Raw genomic sequence first — 19,813 nt, forward strand, 5'->3', positions numbered from 1 at the left:
GTTGAAAAAGTGGCAAGCCTATGTAAGACCCAAATTTGTCTTCATCCCACACAAACTTGTAGACGCTTGTACACTAATTTTAGGCTTGATATCCTGTATAGGTTTCAGAGACTAAAGGATGACGGATCTCCAACACTTAAATGTTCATACTTCCACAGATATAGCATTTTTAGAGTTCAATAAATAGTTTGTAAACTGTGCCGCTAAGTGGCAACATAATGTCTCTCTCTCTTACACAATTTACAGGCAGACTTGGAGCTGCTAAAGGCATTCCGTGTGCACTGTCAGCACCAAATACTGAGTATAAAATGGTTTGACTTTGAGTGAACTGTCACAATTGTGTAGAGATCTGTCCTTCCTTCAATCACTCATTTTATTAAAAAGTGGTGTTGCATACTCGTCAGCCATGTCACCTGGATGGACAAAACACGCCCTCACGCTGTGTTCTCAAACTCACTAGGGATATGCTAAGGGGTACACGTTCTGACCTTACCTAGTGCCACTCATGAGGCCTCTCCAGAGATTTGTGGATTTGCAGGATTGAGCCAGATCTGGGAACTTCACTACATGATGGCTGGTGCAATGCCATCAACCTGGTCGCTCTGTCTGGTCGGTGCAACCGTCCTCAGTACAGTATATATGTTTATGATTACACACACAAGAACATTTCGTATTCCATCCACTAGAGAGCAGTGGTACACATACCTGTTACAGTGAAAAAGATAAAAAAAAATATAATTAGATAATAATTCTTGTGGGAAATTTGGTAATCTTGACAATTGTATACCTGTTAGTGATTTTAGGAAATCCCGCAGAAAAAAGTTACTTGAAATAATGAAGCTTTAAAAGAAGTGTAACTCCATGTCTGCGATCCAGTCCACATAGGTAAGGTTATAGCTTACAGAATTGTTGGAGAGCTAAGAAAGAAGAAGATAATGACAAGTCTGGGATCTTTTTTTAAAATGAAGTACAAGGAGAGAGTAAGGTATGGAAACTTTGTTTGGACAATCAACACTAAATAAAATAGTGTTCTGATTCTTTGTGAAGTTACTTTAAACGTGATCATGTCATAATGTCCAAGTTGCTTCCTACACTAGGAACTCCTGTACTTTAAAAAAAAAATCTGTGTATAATATGTTCTTCTGTATTGAATGACTTGACAACTTTCATAAAGGTTAAAGATTCATTCAAATAGCTGCCATAATGTCTTGTGCTATTATTTCATTAGATGTTAAGATGATTAGCTTGTGTCAGAACATTATTTGGTTTGAGGCACTGTAAATGTTCAGTAACCAGAGACAAACCAAAATGTAGGAAGAAGTATGGATATGACAGATATTCAATATGTAACTGAATAGTGCTATTCCACGGTAAACATCTGATGAAGTGAGCTGTAGCTCACGAAAGCTCATGCTCAAATAAATTGGTTAGTCTCTAAGGTGCCACAAGTACTCCTTTTCTTTTTGCGAATACAGACTAACACGGCTGTTCCTCTGAAACCTGTACAAAATAATGTGAGATTCTTTATTTGCCTTCTGGTTTGGGGTCTTTTCAGGTATGTTCAGGTCAGGTTTTCAAGCTTTTTTTTGGCAACCATAACCCTGGGAATTTTTTTTAATGAAAGCGGCAATTCTCCTGTAGTGAAACCATTCCAGGTGCTTGGGCTGTAAGGAAAACACCAAATAGAGCAAGGGATTAACACAGCAACGCTGGGCGCTGCAGCCCCCCCTGGAGCCGGGTTACGGGGCATCACTGCTGTGTCACCTCATAACACTGACGGGCTCCTTTTGGGCTGGTATCTAGGCCAGGGACCAGCCCCATGGGGTTACCAAGTCAGATGCGCATGCGCGGCGAGCCGCACGAAGCCGCCCCGCGTCTCGGTTCCCATTGGCGCAGGGCGGTGGCGGTGGTGGGCGGGGCTGGAGTGACGCAGCCCCCCCCCCACCTGTGACCCGACTGACCCGGATTTGATTCCGTCAGATCCTCACGAGCCCGGAGGGACCCCAGCCACCGTTACCCGCCGCCCTTCTCCCCGTCGTGGCCATGGCGCTCAGTGATGCCGATGTCCAGAAACAGGTACCGGGCCCGGCCCGCTCCTCGGGGCCAGGGCGGCCCCAGCTCGGGCGGGGTCAGCCGTGATTCTTCCTCGGGTCCGTTGCTAGAGCTGCTCCTCCCCGACCCGTCTGCTCTGCCGGGGCCATGCCCGGATCTCGGGGCCCCGGTGACGGGGCGGGGGCAGCTTCATGTTCCTGGGGCTGCTGGTGTCCGAGGCCCTGGGGAGCTTTGGGGGGCAGCGTTCGGGGCCGCGGGGCACTGCATCCCCCCCCCCCCCCCAGGTCTCCCCATGGGATGTGGGATCCTCCCTCGTTTCCTGCCCTGGGGGGGCTGCGTCGCCTGGCCGCGCTGCCGTCACCGTGACCAGGACCTGGGCTAGGAGCAGCTACCTCGGTGGTGGTGCTGGCCGCATCCGTGCAGTCGGTGCTGGAAAGCGCTAGGGGCCTGAGTGGCCGTGGGGGTAGACGGCTAGGGGGCTTTTAGCCACCCCCAACAGTTTAGAGACCGCATTCATAACCAAAGCCCGGGTTAGGAAGAGAAGCTTGTTTATCTCTCTCCATTCAAAGTGGACATGTGTTTTTTCTCAAGGTACACAACTTCTCATTAAAACAGCAGTCGTCAAAAATAAAGGCTGTCTCGTGCCCTGCTGACTGGGGTGACAGAGATAATGCTATTGATATTTAAGATATTGGTAACCTATTACAACACTCCTAGCAAAGGTAGCTGAGTAAGACACCTCCCTCTTCCCCCATTTAAATGAGTCGTTGCCGAAGAAAGAACAGTGACAGCCTTGTACCATGGAGAAACAGAAAATGGAAAATCCTGTGAATAATACCCATGCTAGCTGGTGGATAAGGGGCTTTGACTGCAGACTGAACAATGTAATTTTAAAAAAAAATCAAAACTTTGTATTGGAAGCTCAACACATCTCCCAGTAGCATTGGAAGCTCCTGTGTTGACAGCAGACTGGGGGATTGCTAAAGTATTTGGATGGCCTCTGAAAACAAGAGATGATGAAAGTGGTCATGGATTATCTTTTTTTTTTTTTTTAATCATATTGTTGTGCAGGTATCAGATCACCCTAACACTCATCTGGTGTCTGTACATAACATCAGATTTTTTTTCTACAGAAATTAGGTGTAAACTTGAATTTGATTATAATGGCTGAGCAGTACTTGCTTATAATCTGGCTCCTGGAGCGTGTACAGTCTTCAACTGTCTGATGACTTTTGCACTTCAGATCTGAAGGGAAAGCAGTCGTCTGACTATAGGAGCTTAGATTGTGCTGCTCCTTTGTAAATTTCCACTGAAGGCTTGTCTTTTTAAGCTATCTGGCTGTCCTTTTGAGTCCGGACACACACTGTTCTCATTGACAGTAAATAGTGTCCTTGATAACAAACTGGTATGACCTGAATTGCAAATGGTGCACGGTGATGAAAATTGCACAGATCCAGTCAATGCTGGTCAGTGAACTTTCCTCTCAAGTGATGGGCAGATCATACAGGTTTGATGCAGGATCAGCAGTTCCTTCTCAGTTCCCATAAACGCTTTCTGCATCTCTTCCCTTCTCATTCAGCAAATCTGATTGGCAAAGGACCACTGTGTAGTGAGAACACAAACAGTAACTTAGCATCCCTATTTGCCTTTTGGCGATCCTCCCTTAGCTCCCTACCTTCACTTGCACAACCAAACTTTTTGGCATGTTCGCAGTTATCATAACTTGAGCTGGCACTGTTAGTCACTGTGGGACTAAACTTGAAGGGTGAGCTTTGACATTGGAAGGGCAATAGATCCTAACACTGGAGCTCTGTTCTGTATTCAAATCTAACAACTGTAATATATCTGTAATTGGATTTTTTTTCAGCTAAAAGGTAGGGGATGAGCCTGTCCTTATGTTAACTGAAAATGCAAAACACAGTAAACTGCATGACAGGTCAGCAGGCATATAGGCCCTGATAGAGCTAGGAAGCAGTTTGACCATATCACTTTTAATATGCTCAATATTTTCAGTTTTTAAGAGACCTTCCCATTGACTATTTCCCAGCAATACCAACACTTGATTCGTTCTGTAGACAGTAGTTTGAAAATTGTGTTGCAGTTGGTTGAATAGTAAGAGAGCCCTTTTGAAGCTAACTTAATATATTATCTACTGTCTGTGGAAATTTAATCAAAGACTATTACAATTCTTGGATAATCTACTAGCCTTCTTTCTCTAGGAAACTCTCTTGGGCAAGGGCCATCAATTTTAGGAGAAACTAAGCTCTTCTTCACAAAAATAAAACTAAGTTTGCCAAATGTCCTATTAAAACTCACACTATTTAGAGATGTGGAAGTCCCATCTTGTTCTCTGCATTCTGGAAAAAACAAAATGAGCCTTTGATCCTCTCAGTCTGGGAACTCAAGCTGTTCACAGGAATAGTATTCCCTGCAAACATCAAAAAGTATGCTATGTGCTACTGAGATGCCAACCTGGGGAAACTCTGTAATGTCACATCATTTCTCTCTTATCCTCTGAGTAAGGAGGCAGAGTTTCTTGAGGCACTCAATGTAGTTCTAGTGCTGCCAGAACTAATTCTGCCAAGTAGTATGATGCTACATACCCGCTGCTGGGAGAGACGACCAAATTGGGATAACTCCTTATATTCTGAATCCACTGAGAGACTCTGTGTCCAGCTTAGTTTGACTCCTAAAATCTGAAAATTAACTCAATCGCTAACTCTTTCCCTCCCCACCGACTCCCAGTTCTACTCTCTGAAACAAAGCCGGAGTTCATCCTTGGTTTGATCTGGCCATTGGTAAAATCGCTATTCATGCCAGAATCACTTTCCTCTGGAGGACTGTGTTTCCTTCTTTTATGATGGGCCCTATGCTCTGGACTTCAGAGGATTTTAGAAAGCTGTGGCCTAATGACTCGGTGTCATATAATCCCTGAATCTAAATCCGAATTGTAGTTTTGGTTTTCAGAACATACTCCATCCACTTGTTCTGCCTACCTGTCTGAACTTCTCCATCTATGGAGTCACTTCACTTTCCCCTCGTCCCCTGAAGCGCATGCTCTACTGCAGACGTTTACCTATCTTCCTAGTCAGATCCTTTTCTCTGTAAAGCATTTTATAGTCGTGTACAAAGGACGCTGTAAATGGGAATCCTTCCTGCATGTTGCTGTGGCTTGCCTTGTCCAAGAAAAGTCTCTTCACTACTATCTGTATACTGAAACCATCTGTACAGTATAGGCCACTCAGTGATTAGCATACTCTTGCCCAGAGTTGATTACAACATAGTTTCAAGTTGCAGTGTAGTTGGGACTGCTATTGAACATGTCCAGGGCTTTACTCTGAACTTCCAGCCCAGTCACAGAACAGTGACGTTTACAATACATATTGGAATCATATTGCAACTTGGTCCCCTGACTGTTGCATGTACAGCTCAAATACTGTTTTTAAACAGTTCTAGCTAGAAAGGTTCATGTATGCAGGTCCTTGAAGCAGTTCATAATGCACTTTATGTTCCTCCCCACCCACCACAGACTATTGCGCGACTTTTTAAATACACTTAGAATCCAGGGAAGTGCTGCTGATGCTATCCAGAGAAAGTGTTAGATGGAACGCTGTCTAAACCATCCCCTGGATGTTTCTCTTCTAAATTCTTGTGACTTGTGTGCTTGTTAGGTGGGAGGAAAACAAGAGCCACTGTTGTTTGTGAGATGGGATTGGGTGTGGGGGGGATGGAAATATTGTGGAGTTCAAAGGAAAAGTTTGTTTCTCGTGCAAGTGCTTCCCAGCAGAATTTAACTGTGTCCATTCTATTACAGATCAAGCATATGATGGCTTTCATTGAGCAGGAAGCCAATGAAAAGGCTGAAGAAATAGATGCCAAGGTAACAAAAAAAAGAGCCATTTGGATGGTTTAATGTCAGGCACTCCAAAAGGAGGTGGATTGCATCTGATATTCTGAGTTGCTTCCCAGTCATATCATTAAAAACAGTTCTACAATATTCCTAGAAGCTACTTTACTTTTTGTCATATAATTCCTGTATGTGGAGCAAGTTAACTACTGATTAAAGTTAAATATTTTAGTTTGTGCCAAATTAATACAATCAAGGGAACTGAGCTGAAGCTGCCCTTTCACCCAGAGTCTCCTTTATTAATGCCTAGATGTGAACACATTTGTACACCAGATCACATGTTGATTTGTTAATATTTCAGGGGAGTTAAGGGTAGTGTGAGCATGGATTTTGCATAAGACATAGTGGGTTAAATTGGTCTGTCTAACTTCAGTGGAGTTACAGAGATGAATGTGACCCATTTCTACATTTGTTTTACTTAGGACTTGTGTACACACAAACTTTTACCAAAATAACTAAATTGGTTTTAATTCTCACTTCTTGTTTTTGGTGTAAGTTTGTGTGGTTATTCCTAAATAAAAATAGGACAGTTAATCCATTGCGAGCTGTGATTTGCAGCCATGTTAAGGAACCACAAAATAGATTTAAATGGGGGGGGTGTGGAGAAGGGGGGAAGCATGAACGCTTCTGCGTTAACAAAATGGAATGCGTTACGCCAAAGTTGTAAGGATCCACTAATCAATCATTAGCGGTTGACTACATTACACATCAGGGCCAATTATGTCAGTTCATATTGGAAAAGAAGGTCTAAAGCAGGGGTTCTCAAACTGGGGGTCGTGACCCCTGTGAGGTTATTACCTGGGGGGGGTCGCGAGCTGTCAACCTCCACCCCAAACCCTGCTTCACCTCCAGCATTTATAATAGTGTTAATATAAAAAAAGGTGTTTTTAATTTGTAAGCAAGGGGTTGCACTCAGAGGCTTGCTGTGTGAAAGGGGTCACCACTACTAAAGTTTGAGAACCACTGGTCTAAAGTATGGATCTGTTGGAGTGATAACCAATGTCTTGTTGAAATGAGATTGTGAATATGATCAGTTTAGCACAGTAGTTTACATGGTAGAAATGCTTATGGAAAGTGACTGAGCAAATATATTGCTTTTTTTTTTTTTCTTATTTCTTAAATTTAAAATGGGCCCTATTGCTTTTCTCAAAGTATGGGTAAATAGTCAGGATTCACAACACTTTTGTAGCTGGGTATTTGTAAATAGTGTGCAGCTTTTACCACGTTTTCATATGTGAGGGGACCAACCATGCTCTAAGAAAGCAGTAGCTCCCTCCCACGTATATCCTCGTTTAAGGATTAATGGTAAGTGGTTAAAGAACAATAAATAATTGTGCTAAGTTGACAGTTATAATTAGTGATTCTTTCAGAATCTCTCCCATCTCCTTTACTGCTGCAGTCAAAGATGACACCAATTCTAGAGTTCAGACGGAACAAGTGTCCTGGACTGGACTTCTGGTTACTCCCAGTTAGCCTACTAGTCTTTGCTCACTAGCTGATACTTGAAACTTGTATATCATCCCTATTTCAGGAAAGCAAATGATAGGTGGCAAACAAGGATATTGTAGTGATCAGATTAACTGAGCAGCAATTAGTAAGGCCCGAGTTCAGCAAAGAACGTGCTTAAATCTCACTGGCTTCAGTGAGATTTAAGGTACATACTTAAATGCTTTGCTTAATTAGTACCTTGAGTCTCATCACCTAGCCTTTAATTTAGTGAAGTGAAAGTTTATGGAGTCAGCCTCAATTTCAACTGTGTGACTTTCTCTGTAGGCAGAAGAAGAGTTCAACATTGAGAAGGGTCGCCTGGTGCAGACACAGAGACTGAAAATCATGGAGTACTATGAAAAGAAGGAAAAACAAATTGAACAACAGAAGAAAATGTAAGTCGCTTAGGCAGCCTGGCCTGCTACAGGGCTTGAAAAATCAGCAGCTTGCCAGCGATACACAAACAATCTTTTGCCGGCAAGTGCAGGTGACGTAGCTAAACATTTCTGCAGAATGTGAATTGTCACATATGAAAAAAGGTTTAAATCCTTACCGTTGAGAAGAAAATTTTAATGTGGACTGAGGCACTGTAATCGTCCTGAATCTGCAGACACACTGCTGCTACTGTTTACAGCTTTCCCAAACACATCAAAATTGGCAACTCTTGCAGAAGCAAAGTGAAGCTGACCAGGCATTGGAACTCCTTACAGGAAAACCGGTCCCAATAAATTGAGGCTAGAGAGTGGATAGGTAATAGTAGACTCCAGCTCTTCCCCAATTGAGAGATTCTGGAATGGTTTGTGGTCAGGTAGGGAAGAGAAAACTTCTCCTTCCAGCAGCTGAGAGTACATGAGGGGCCTTGCTGGCAAGCTTCAGATACATCAGCCAGAGGCTAATTCTAAATAGTCCCATGCAAAGTTCAGGGATAACACCTAAAGAGAACAGCTGATGTGGTGGAGGGGTCTTTTGTGTTACTTTGGATAATAGATATCTAACAAACTCTTTATGCTCTGTCCTGCTCCATCGCTGGCACACCTAATTCTATCCGTTCTGGTCTTGGTGGCTAATTTCTCTTGAGTAGTTTTTCTGGTTTTGTTATCACTTGTGCAAATTCAATGGAGGATGGCTTTTATAGTAAGTGAGGAATTTATCATAGCTGCTTTTGAAGCAGATTCAAATAAGTGAATGGGCTTGCGTTCAGCACATACTGTGTCACTCTAACATGTAAAGCATGCTGTTAAAATATTTGCTGCACCTCTATTGCCATCTAAAGCTTGATGCACTGATTCAATTTTTCCATGCAACTTGCAGTCAGATGTCCAACCTGATGAATCAGGCAAGACTGAAGGTCCTCAAGGCAAGAGACGACCTTATTGCAGTGAGTATATATTGCCTCTATAGTAAAGGGACAGGGGATTCTCCCCATTGAAAGTTAAGGAATTACCGGATCCAACCATTAAACAAGCATCTGGTTTGGTTTTGTTTTTTTAAGTGATCCAATGAGATGTGTACTTGAAGCATACATAGACTTAAAAAAATGGCTTTGCTAGCTGTCTTTAAAAACCATTCTTAGGTGGTGGCCTTCTGTACATGTGAAGTCAGGCTTTTCTAGCATACACTAGTATTGTGTTTTCACAGCTACACTTTGCTGTTTAGGGAAGATATATCTGTCTGCCAGGAATCTCAGTTGCAGTCTGCGATTGAGTTCAGCCTAGGACAGCAGCTGATCTTTATTCACAGAATGGGAAACATCTCCTACACAACCAAGTGCAAAAAGAGGAAGTAACTGGGTGACAAGAGGCCCACAAAATGCCGAGTTGCTTCAGGCAACTAGAACTTAATGTATGCAGTGATACTGAATGGCTGGGCTTCAGCAAGCTTGGTAAGCACTTCCTGTAAATAAATACTACCAGAAAAATCCACATAGTGGACTGATTGTCTCTAACAGTGGCCCAGGGTGGATGGAAATGCTTTCCTCTTGGTCTGTTTGGTGGACCGTTTTTTTCCTGGGAGCATGAAGACTTATAACCCCTGTACTCATCTTGTCATAGATAATGGTTACATTCACTATGAATAACAGTAGCCATACTCCAATGTTACGAAAGGCCTCCGTTATAGCTTCCGTGAGCATAATCTACCAATCACACAATATGTAAAGTCCCTTGTCCTGTTCTGAGGCACACTTTTGTGTGTTTCAAATACTAGGTGGTGCTGCTGAGCTATCAGATAGTCCTGTTTGTGAGAACTACAGAAATCAAGAATAAAATACCATCGTAGTATTGCTTGTTCACAACACTGTTCTGAAAAAGGATTTGGTAGGAGGGAGTATCAGCATAGATTGATTCTTTCATCCTAGTGCCACATTTGTCAACCATTGTGAATTTGGTGAGATTTCTAATACTGTTTATTTAGAGGAGAAGGGTGAGGAAAGAGTTAACTCCATTGTGAAACTATCTATGTTGAATAATCTCTTCCCTGACCATGCTTTGAGCTGACTCAGTCACATGCTTCTGAATGGTGCATAAGACATTTCCTTCCTCGTTTTAAAGTATTTCAAGTCCTATTGTACTAGCTCAGTCTTACCTTGTTGTTACGTGGTCTCCGAAAGGCTGGCCAGTAAGGGATGGGCACTTCCAGAATTTCTGGATTCTAGGGCAGAAGGCATAACTAGGTTTGACAGTGAGGGGAACTTGGGATGGTCTTGTTAATACTCTAGCATTCAAAACATAATACACACTCTTGTTTATCAAGACAGACTTTCCTGCCCCATGAAATCACTTGTGTCGGTATTTCCCTGCTTCTGTTTTAAAGGCTACAACAGGACATCATGGGGTTGTCTACTGATATACGTACCATAACGTTTCAGTTCGGGGGGAGACTGTACTCGGATCGAAACTTTAGGATATTTTATTTTTTTGAGGAAAAGAGGAAAGCATATTTGGAAGGGAGATGATATGGTAGATGGGAGCAGAATAACAGGGCAGCAGCAGAAATCCTTAAACGTGGACTCTAAAATAGGGTGAAGGACCTCTGTGAAGTAAGACTTGATGCTCTGTTGCCTCAGAACAGAGGATCCAGACTTTAATGTCAAAATTTACATGGACATTGACAGATGCAGCATTTTACATAATTTACAACACACAAATAGAGGTCCACAGCCATACTTGTTTGAGCTCTTTCAATAGATGAACAAAGTATCTATTTTTATTAATGAAAACAGGACACTAGGAGCTATTAAAAATTAATAATGGAACAGGGATCTGGGCTGTGAAAATAATTAGTCTCCCTTCAGCCATGTTTAGGATGTGCTATGCTGCTTTGATTACCTTATCTTAGAGTATCTAACTTCTCAAAAGTGAAGACAGCCAGTTGAGCACTCAAAAAATACTGCTATTCCTTGGTACTGAATTCAGTCTAAATTTAATGTCACATAGTAGACAGTACTATTCTCCGAGGCTGGAGTCTTCTACCTGGCCAGTTCTAGAACGTTATGATCACTCTGCAGATTTACATTTTGCATGTGAAGGATTTCCATACAATTTTGGGGAAGGGAAAAAAGTTGTAGTTGATTGCTCTCTAAGGCAGCCTGCAGTATATCATAGAAATGTAGGGCTGGAAGGGACCTCAAGATATCACCCTGTCAATTCCGTCCCAGCCTAGTGGCAATAATTTGTACCTAGACCATCCCTGACCAGTGTTTTGTCTAATCTGTTCTTAGAATCTTCCAGTGATGGGGATTCGACAATCTCCCTAGGTAACCTGGTTCCAGTGTTTTACTAGCCTTAATAATTAATTAGATTAGCCTTAATAGCAATAAATTAATTAGCCTTAATAGCAAACCTAAATCATCTTTGCTCCAAACTAAGCTGATTACTTCTTATCCTACCCTTGGTGGCCATGGGGAACAATTGATCACCATCCTCTTTGTGACATACTTTTACATATTTTAATACTTATGGCTTCCCCTCAGTCTTTTCTTCTCTTTAGATTAAATGTCCCCAATTCTTAATAGGTCAGATTTTGTAAACCTCTTGCCATTTTTGTTGCTTTCCTCTGGACTCTCCAGTTTGCCCACTCTTTCTTAAAGTACGGTGCCCAAAACTGGATACAGTTCTCCAGCCAACGCCTCACCAGTGCTTAGTAGAATGGGACAATTACCTCACATTGCATTAATATGACATTTCTGTTAATACATCCCTAAATGTCAATTTGTGGTTTTTTTTGTTTTTACAATAGCATACGCTGGTTCATTCAATTTGTGATCCACTATAACTCTTAAGTTCCTCTTCCACAGTGCTGCTGCCTAGCCCTGTGTTGTATTTGTGCATTTGATTTTTTTCCTTCCTAAGTGCAGTACTTTGCAGTTGTCATTATTGACTTTCATCTTGTTGACTTCAGACCAGTTCTCCATGATCTGCTGTCCTACTGAAGCAGCAGACAGTAGGAGAAACAACTGTAGCTCATTCAGCTAGAATAGCATTAATGAACTGAATAAGCATTGCTGGTGGATATGTAATCCTTTACTACAGTAGTAGCTCAAAGTTATGAACACTTCGGGAATGGAGGTTGTTTGTAATTCTGAAATGTTCGTAACTCTGAACAAAACATTCTGGTGGTTCTTTCAAAAGTTTACAACTAAACATTGACTTAATACAGCTTTAAAATTTTACTGTGCAGAAGGAAAATACTGCTTTCCCTTTTTTTTTTTTTTTTTGTAGTAGATAGTTTTAACACAGTACTGTATTAGTTTTGGGGGGTGAAGGGTCTCTGCTGCTGCCTGAGTTGTGTACTTCCAGTTCCAAATGAGGTGTGTGTGGTTGACTGGTCAGTTTGTAATTCTGGTGTTCATAACTCTGAAGTTCTACTGTACTATGATTTTTTCCTTGCCTAGAAAAAGGAATTCGTAGTTAACATTCACTTTGGGTACTGAACAGGGTAGTGGGGAAAGAAAACCTTTTGTGAAAGTTGTTGCTCAGTGCACACAGAGATGAGGGTCTGGACTGAATTACCAGCTGCACTGTAAGCTTGCTTCTTGGCAGGGTGCATAACTACACTAAGAGTACAGGAGGATGGTAGGCATAGAACAAAACGGACAAACAGGGGGACTTTGCTGACCTGATCTCTTCTTTCTGTAGGATTTGCTGGCTGAGGCCAAGCAGAGACTTGCCAAGGTAGTGAAGGATGCTGCCAGGTACCAGATACTGCTGGATGGACTGGTTCTACAGGTAAAATACTCAAGCCGTAGTAAAAGGCTGACTGCATCCCTAGCTGCAAACACAAACCCTCTGTAGGAGTACTGCTGCTGTTTGGAGACTACCTTGAATGGGCATTTTTAAAACTGCCACTTTCACTATACTCCCCAATCTTCGCTCACAAGGCCCCAGTGTATTTGAGATTGGGAAGAGAGGGGTGGGATGCAGAAAGCTTAAATTCTTGAGCACTTTCATCTGAATATGAGAGAAACAATAGTGTCACAGTCACAAAACACAATATAACTGCTGAGTCTTAAGCTGTCCTTAAGTGAGCACAGCTCAGGAGTGCACATTTCAGGAGAGATGTGCACATCTCGAGTTTCTACTGCGCATACTCAGGATGAGCTCCTTTTTCAAATGCACACTCTGGAAAAGCTCTCCTCCTCCTCTCCTCCCCCCCCCCCCCCACAAAGTTTAGGAAAGTGCACGGTCCTGTCTGTTTTCATTCCAAATTTTATACCAAATCTAGACTTGTATGGCTGTAGCTTTGAGCAGTTTTTTTCTGTGGTGTGAGACGTCTGTCTGTAATAGGTGCTGTTCCCCTAAACTACATGTATGGCTAAACATTCCACTTCAGGCTTTTTTAGCCCCGTAAGTTTTACTTTTGGAATTCTTGCAAATACAAGTAAGGGTTTTAATGGAAACTTGTACCTCAACTATAGTGGCCACCACGGGCAACTGCTCTAGTACAAGAACTTGTCATAAATATTACCCCATGTCCTTTTGCTAGGAACTCTTTAAAGTGTGATTCTAGTTTTCTCCTCTGCAGTCTAACAGTCTTGTTCTTCCAAGTCTTGTTCTTTCCTGTTGCCACACTCAGACCCCTCAATGTTGAGGGTGCCTTGAAACCTGTAAGCTGCTTTACTCCATAGCAGGGATCAATAGTGTACTTCTAATTGCCTGACTTACTGTCAGGCCCTGCCTGTTGCTGTTCACTTACACACTGGATGACCCAACCTCTCTGTCTTTTGGAATGAACGTTTGTCTTGGTCAGAAGTCTTGGTCTCATAGAATATCAGGGTTGGAAGGGACCTCAGGAAGTCATCTAGTCCAACCCCCTGCTCAAAGCAGGACCTAATCCCCAACTAAATCATCCCAGCCTGGGCTTTGTCAAGCCTGACCTTAAAAACATCTAAGGAAGGAGATTCCACAACCTCCCTAGGTAACCCATTCCAGTGCTTCACCACCCTCCTAGTGAAAAAGTTTTTTCCTAATATCCAACCTGAACCTCCCCTACTGCAACTTGAGACCATTACTCCTCGTTCTTTCATCTGCTACCACTGAGAACAGTCTAGATCCATCCTCTTTGGAACCCCCTTTCAGATAGTTGAAAGCAGCTATCAAATCCCTCCCGCATTCTTCTCTTTTGCAGACTAAATAATCCCTGTTCCTTCAGCCTCTCCTCAAAGTCATGTGCTCCAGCCCCCTGATCATTTTTGTTGCCCTCCGCTGGACTCTTTCCAATTTTTCCACAGCCTTTTCATAGTGTGGGGCCCAAAACTGGATACAGTACTCCAGGTAAGGCCTCACCAATGCCAAATAGAGGGAAATGATCATGTGCCTTGATCTGCTGGCAATGCTCCTACTTATATAGCCCAAAATGCCATTAGCCTTTTTGGCAATGGGGCACGCTGTTGACTCATATCCAGCTTCTCGTCCACTGTAACCCCTAGGTCTTTTTCTGCAGAACTGCTTCCTAGCCACTCGGTCCCTAGTCTGTAGCAGTGCATGGGATTCTTCCTTCCTAAGTGCAAGACTCTGCACTTGTCCTTGCTGAAACTCATAAGATTTCTTTTGGCCCAATCCTCTAATTTGTCTAGGTCCCTCTGTATTCTATACCTAGCCTCCAGCATATCTACCACTCCTCCCAGTTTAGTGTCATCTGCAAAGTTGCTGAGGGTGCAGTCCACACCATCCTCCAGATCATTAATGAAGATACTGAACAAAACCAGCCACAGGACTGACCGTTGGGGCACCCTGCTTGATACCAGCTGCCAGCTAGACATAGAGCCATTGCTCACTACCCGTTGAGCCCAATGATCTAGCCAGCTTTCTATCCACCTTGTAGTCCATTCATCCAGCCCATGCTTCTTTAATTTGCTGGAAAGAATACTGTGGGAGACTGTATCAAAAGCTTTGCTAAAGTCAAGGAATAACATGTCCACTGCTTTCCCCTCGTCCACAGAGCCAGTTATCTCAACATAGAAGGCAATTAGGTTAGTCAGGTATGATTTGCCCTTGGTGAATCCATGCTGACTCTGCCTGATCACTTTCCTCTCCTTGAAGTCCTTTAGCATTGATTCCTTGAGGACCTGCTCCATGATTTTTCCAGGGACTGAGGTGAGGCTGACCAGCCTGTAGTTCCCCGGATCCTCCTCCTTCCCTTTTTTTAAAGATGGGCACTACATTAGCCTTTTTCCAGTCATCCGGGACCTCGCCCGATCGCCATGAGTTTTCAAAGATAATGGCCAATGGCTCTGCAATCACGTCCGCCAACTCCTTTAGCACCCTCGGATGCACTGCGTCTGGCCCCATGGACTTGTGCTTGTCCAGCTTTTCTAAATAGTCCTGAACCACTTCTTTCTCCACAGAGGGCTGGTCACCTCCTCCCCGTACTGTGCTGCCCAGTGCAGTAGTCTGGGGGCTGACCTTGTTCGTGAAGACAGAGATGAAAAAAGCGTTGAGTACATTAGCTTTTTCCACATCCTCTGTCACTAGGTTGCCTCCCTCATTCAGTAAGGGGCCCACACTTTCCCTGACCACCTTCTTGTTGCTAACATACCTGTAGAAACCCTTCTTGTTACTCTTAACACTTGGAGTTGCAGCTAGCAAGGGATGTTATTTGGCCTTCCTGATTTCACTCCTGCATGCCTGAGCAATATTTTTATACTCATCCCTGGTCATTTGTCCAATCTTCCACTTCTTGTAAGCTTCTTTTTTGTGTTTAAGATCATCAAGGATTTCACTGTTAAGCCAAGCTGGTCGCCTGCTATATTTACTATTCTTTCTACACATTGGGATGGTTTGTTCCTGCAATCTCAATAAGGATTCTTTAAAATACAGCCAGCTCTCCTGGACTCTGTTTCCCCCTCATGTTATTCTCCCAGGGGATCCTGCCCATCAGTTCCCTGAGGGAGTCAAAGTCTGCTTTTCTGAAGTCCAGGGTCCATATTCTGCTGCTCTCCTTTGTACCTTGTGTCAGGATCCTAAACTCGACCATCTCATGGTCACTGCCTCCCAGGTTCCCATCCACTTTTGCTTCCCCTACTAATTCTTCCCTGTTCGTGAGCAGCAGGTCGAGAAGAGCTCTGCCCCTTGTTGGTTCCTCCAGCACTTGCACCAGGAAATTGTCCCCTATACTTTCCAAAAGCTTCCTCCATCTTATACTACTGTCCTCTTATTCCTGTAACATTTTGGCACAGTTGGTGGTATCTGTTCAGAGACCAAATACTGCTGCAGGCCTTAACTAGAAGTTGCATATTTGCTCAGCCTAATCTGTGACTATTGACTCTTAGCCTGCCTTTTCTCATTCTTCTCAACCAACCCTCAGTATTGTCCAGATTTAGTTGCCATTGCACCCCAAAAATTAGGATTATTTATTTCTTGCATAAACAAAACCATTGGTTACTGTGGGTTTCCCAGTAATCCATAGCCAGCCCTATTTCAGAATGACAGTACAAGGGGGACTTGTAACCAATGAACTTTTATCTTCACTGTATGAAATAAGTAATGGCAGAAAGTTGCTTAGTCTTATAACTAACCCCAGAAAATGACAGGAGCTGATGAATCAATTATAAGATGATGGGAGTTTCCTTTTATCTCCTCTTACTATAGTTATCTCTCTCATAGGGTTTCTACCAGCTGCTTGAGCCCAGACTGAATGTCCGTTGCCGGAAACAGGATCTCTCTATGGTTAAGGTAAGGGGGTTCTGGCTACAGTAGCATAAAATGTCTCCAAAAACAAAGCCAGGGATTGTGACTGCAAAGGTGTTCTGCTTGGAACCTGTCTGGCAAGATCATAAGGCAGTGGGGCTGGGGCGATTCACTACCAAGTGAAACACTTCTGTTGTGAATACCTCATCTCTTGCACTATGCTTTTCAGGTTGGGGAGTGTCTTCCTCTGTTTGAAAAGCACCTAGCAAACTTTAGGTACTGCCATAATATAAAGAATGATGGCAGCTGCTTCTGGTTCAAGATTCAAAGGGAGGAGTAAATGTGTTAGAAAGTAGTTAGGCCACAGCCATTTTTCCTACAGCACCACCTTCCTGGAGAGGCTGAACTAATGAATGAGATTGTGGCATCTAATTGATTATTTCCCCTCCATGCCTGTTCCACTAATGCAGACTAAGTAGCCATCAGTTCTGTGCAATACTCGCAGCGGACTCCATGTGTCTTTCAAATCTCTGGCCTGAAGTGGGATATCTGTTGTGTTCTAGGCTGCTGTACAGAAGAGCATTCCCATCTACAAAGCTGCTACCAAAAAAGACATTGATGTTCACATTGACCAGCAAACATTCCTGCCAGAAGATATGTAAGGAATACAGTAGCTTTTAGTGCTGGGTAGTAACTTGCTGGAGATTCAATGCACTGTTAACGGTTGAGGGAGTCTGAAATGTCTCTTATGGGAAATGGCAAAAGGGGTACCCCTGAGGGCACATCTGCCACTAGTTAGTGGGAGTTGACTCCTCCTGACACTGAATTTCTGTCCTCTTGCCTGCTGTGCCGTTTCCCAGGCAACTAAAGATGATAGTTATCTGGCTGCATTCCCCAAACCAATTCACAGCACAGGGGAATGTTTGGTCTAGGCAACAGCAGTTGGTAACTCAGTATAACTTCTCAGTCTGTTAGAGGTGAAAGGCATGCAAGTGCAGCCCAAGTTTAAGGTTCAACATAAAGCAAAGAACAAAGTTGTGAGGGGGAATGTGTGGGTTATACGTTTCCCACTGATAAGCTTTGTCCTCCAAAACTGTCAGAAAACTGGTTCTGTAACATAGAAAAGAACACTTGAATGATGCACTCAAGTTAAGATCTAACAAACTTGTTGCATAGAGCTATAAATGGTACAAGAAATAACACTTCTAAAGGTATCTGTATAGTACATTGCCTCTTGTCCCAAAATCTGAAAACTAACCCTCGTAGCCTAATTTATATTTATTGGGTAGTGGAGAGGAGGCTCAGCTGGCTACTTCAGTCAATCATTTTTCATACCTAAAATCTCCACACATCCCCTCTATCCTTAAAACGCTAGGTGGTGATGATTGTTACCCATTAGGATGCTCTGCCCATTGTTAGGGCTGTCTTTCTCTTCATCAGGTTATTTTAGCTTCCAGTGTAATGGGAGTAAGATTGGAGTCCATTTAAAGGCAGAAAGGAGGCCACACACTTCTGTTGATTTATCCCTTTGACACACATTCTAGCAGTTGTTTGGGAGAGTGGCTTTTTGTCAGGCTGAGGTCTATTGTAATGTCTGTTTTCTCTCTAGTGCTGGAGGTGTTGAGATCTATAACAGTGATGGTAAAATCAAGGTTTCCAATACCCTGGAAAGCAGACTGGATCTCATAGCCCAGCAGGTGAGTTTGGGAAAGAGGGAGTTGGATCCCTCCCTACTCAGTCTTCGTTGGTAAGGTGAAAAGCTTCATCTTGAAGTCAGCATCCCTTAGTCTCAATCATCCTCTTAATCTTCAAAGTAACTTATTATGGGATCAGGTCTCTTTAGATGGATGACAAGCAAAGGGTTGCAAAAAGTAGACTTGAAAATTAAACATTCCAGCGGGTTGTATGGAGTTTGGGGAGGAGCACATCTCTGCTAGCATCCTCTCTTCAGAGTTTTATGCTCGGCTAGGTTCTTGAGAAGTTAGACTATTGAAAGACTAAGTCTCTAAAGAACCAAACTGCATTAAAAGATCCTGTTACTGAATAGTACAAAAATAGATGGTGTTCATAAAGCTCTACTGCTAGTGGCAGTATGTGGGCCAATAGAGAGACCCACTCTGAGTCAGTGTGAGAATCTTCTAAAGTCCAGTGTAGAAGGAAGACCTTGCAACCCCACCATGCCTCCAGTGAATCTTGGTTTTGGCAATATAGACCTCCCATTATCTGCATTAGTCTTTTGAATATGATTTGCACTAGATGGGGTGATCGCATGCCTGAGCTTAACAGGTGAGTCCCTCTGGCTCAGGCTGCAACTGTGTTAGTGATTACAGTCTGCTCCCAGTGAGAAAGTACCACCAGTATCTGGCAGGTGAACTTGTACATCCCCTAAAGAGTTGACTGCACTGACAGAAATACTCTATTCGTTCATGTCTCCAGCATGGACCTGCAGTTTAGGATTTCTTAACTTTTGTGCATATTAAGTTGCTGTTAGTGCTTAACTATTTTAGTATTTATTACTGTGCCTCTAACTGGTGCACCTGCTCTCTCAACAGATGATGCCAGAAATCCGAGGGGCACTCTTTGGTGCCAATGCCAACAGGAAGTTTTTGGACTAAGCCTGAGGGAAAGTGGAATCTGTTCCACTGCCATATTGAGGAGAGATGCAAAAAAGCATCTATTCATTTAAACCCTAAAAGTACCTTTTTCAATGCTATAATGTGTTGTCCAATGTGTGTTCTTCGGTGGCATAATTTTGCATACCTGCTGCGCTTTGCCTGACTTATCAAGTGGTTACAATGTATTAATCAAAATAAGGTGAAGACCAACCCGTCCAGAAGTGACACTGGAGAATGAATGCAGTTGGGCTCTTGGCTTGTCTTGCACTCCTGTGGCTATAGTAAGATTAGTGATTGTGAAGTACTATGCTGCCCATCGAAGCAACCTTTCCAGTTAAGGGCTTTTCAGTGTTCTGTTATACAGAGGGCATGCAACCCTTCCCTGGGCGAGAAGTGTAGCTTTTTTGCTTGGTCAGGCCCAGAGTTTTCTGTTCTGTATATGTGAGTAAAGTCTGAGCCTGTACTACTTAATTTATTAAAAATAAAAAGGAGTGTGTGTGTGTGTGTGTGTGTATGGAGTGCACTGTCCAGCATGCTGTGACTCCAGAGTAACTAGAGGAGGTTGGGTAGGGATTCTAGGTCAACAGCTAAGTACATCACCAGTTCTAACAGGATCTTCTGTCTGT

The 19,813-nt window shown here is 43.0% G+C and overlaps 1 protein-coding gene across 1 annotated transcript; it reads left to right on the forward strand.

Moving 5' to 3' along the window:
- The first annotated feature begins 1,946 nt into the window (after positions 1 to 1,946).
- On the forward strand, positions 1,947 to 19,679 carry ATP6V1E1 (ATPase H+ transporting V1 subunit E1). The gene is made up of 9 exons (XM_073320001.1): positions 1,947 to 2,076; positions 5,867 to 5,932; positions 7,733 to 7,842; positions 8,759 to 8,825; positions 12,583 to 12,672; positions 16,549 to 16,617; positions 17,136 to 17,230; positions 18,182 to 18,269; positions 19,125 to 19,679. Exons 1-9 carry the CDS (start codon positions 2,044 to 2,046, stop codon positions 19,185 to 19,187), a joined length of 681 nt encoding a protein of 226 aa, XP_073176102.1. The 5' UTR covers positions 1,947 to 2,043; the 3' UTR covers positions 19,188 to 19,679.
- Positions 19,680 to 19,813: the final 134 nt, after the last annotated feature.

Source organism: Lepidochelys kempii, chromosome 1, assembly GCF_965140265.1.
Source record: "Lepidochelys kempii isolate rLepKem1 chromosome 1, rLepKem1.hap2, whole genome shotgun sequence".
NCBI classification, from domain to species: Eukaryota; Metazoa; Chordata; order Testudines; family Cheloniidae; genus Lepidochelys; species Lepidochelys kempii.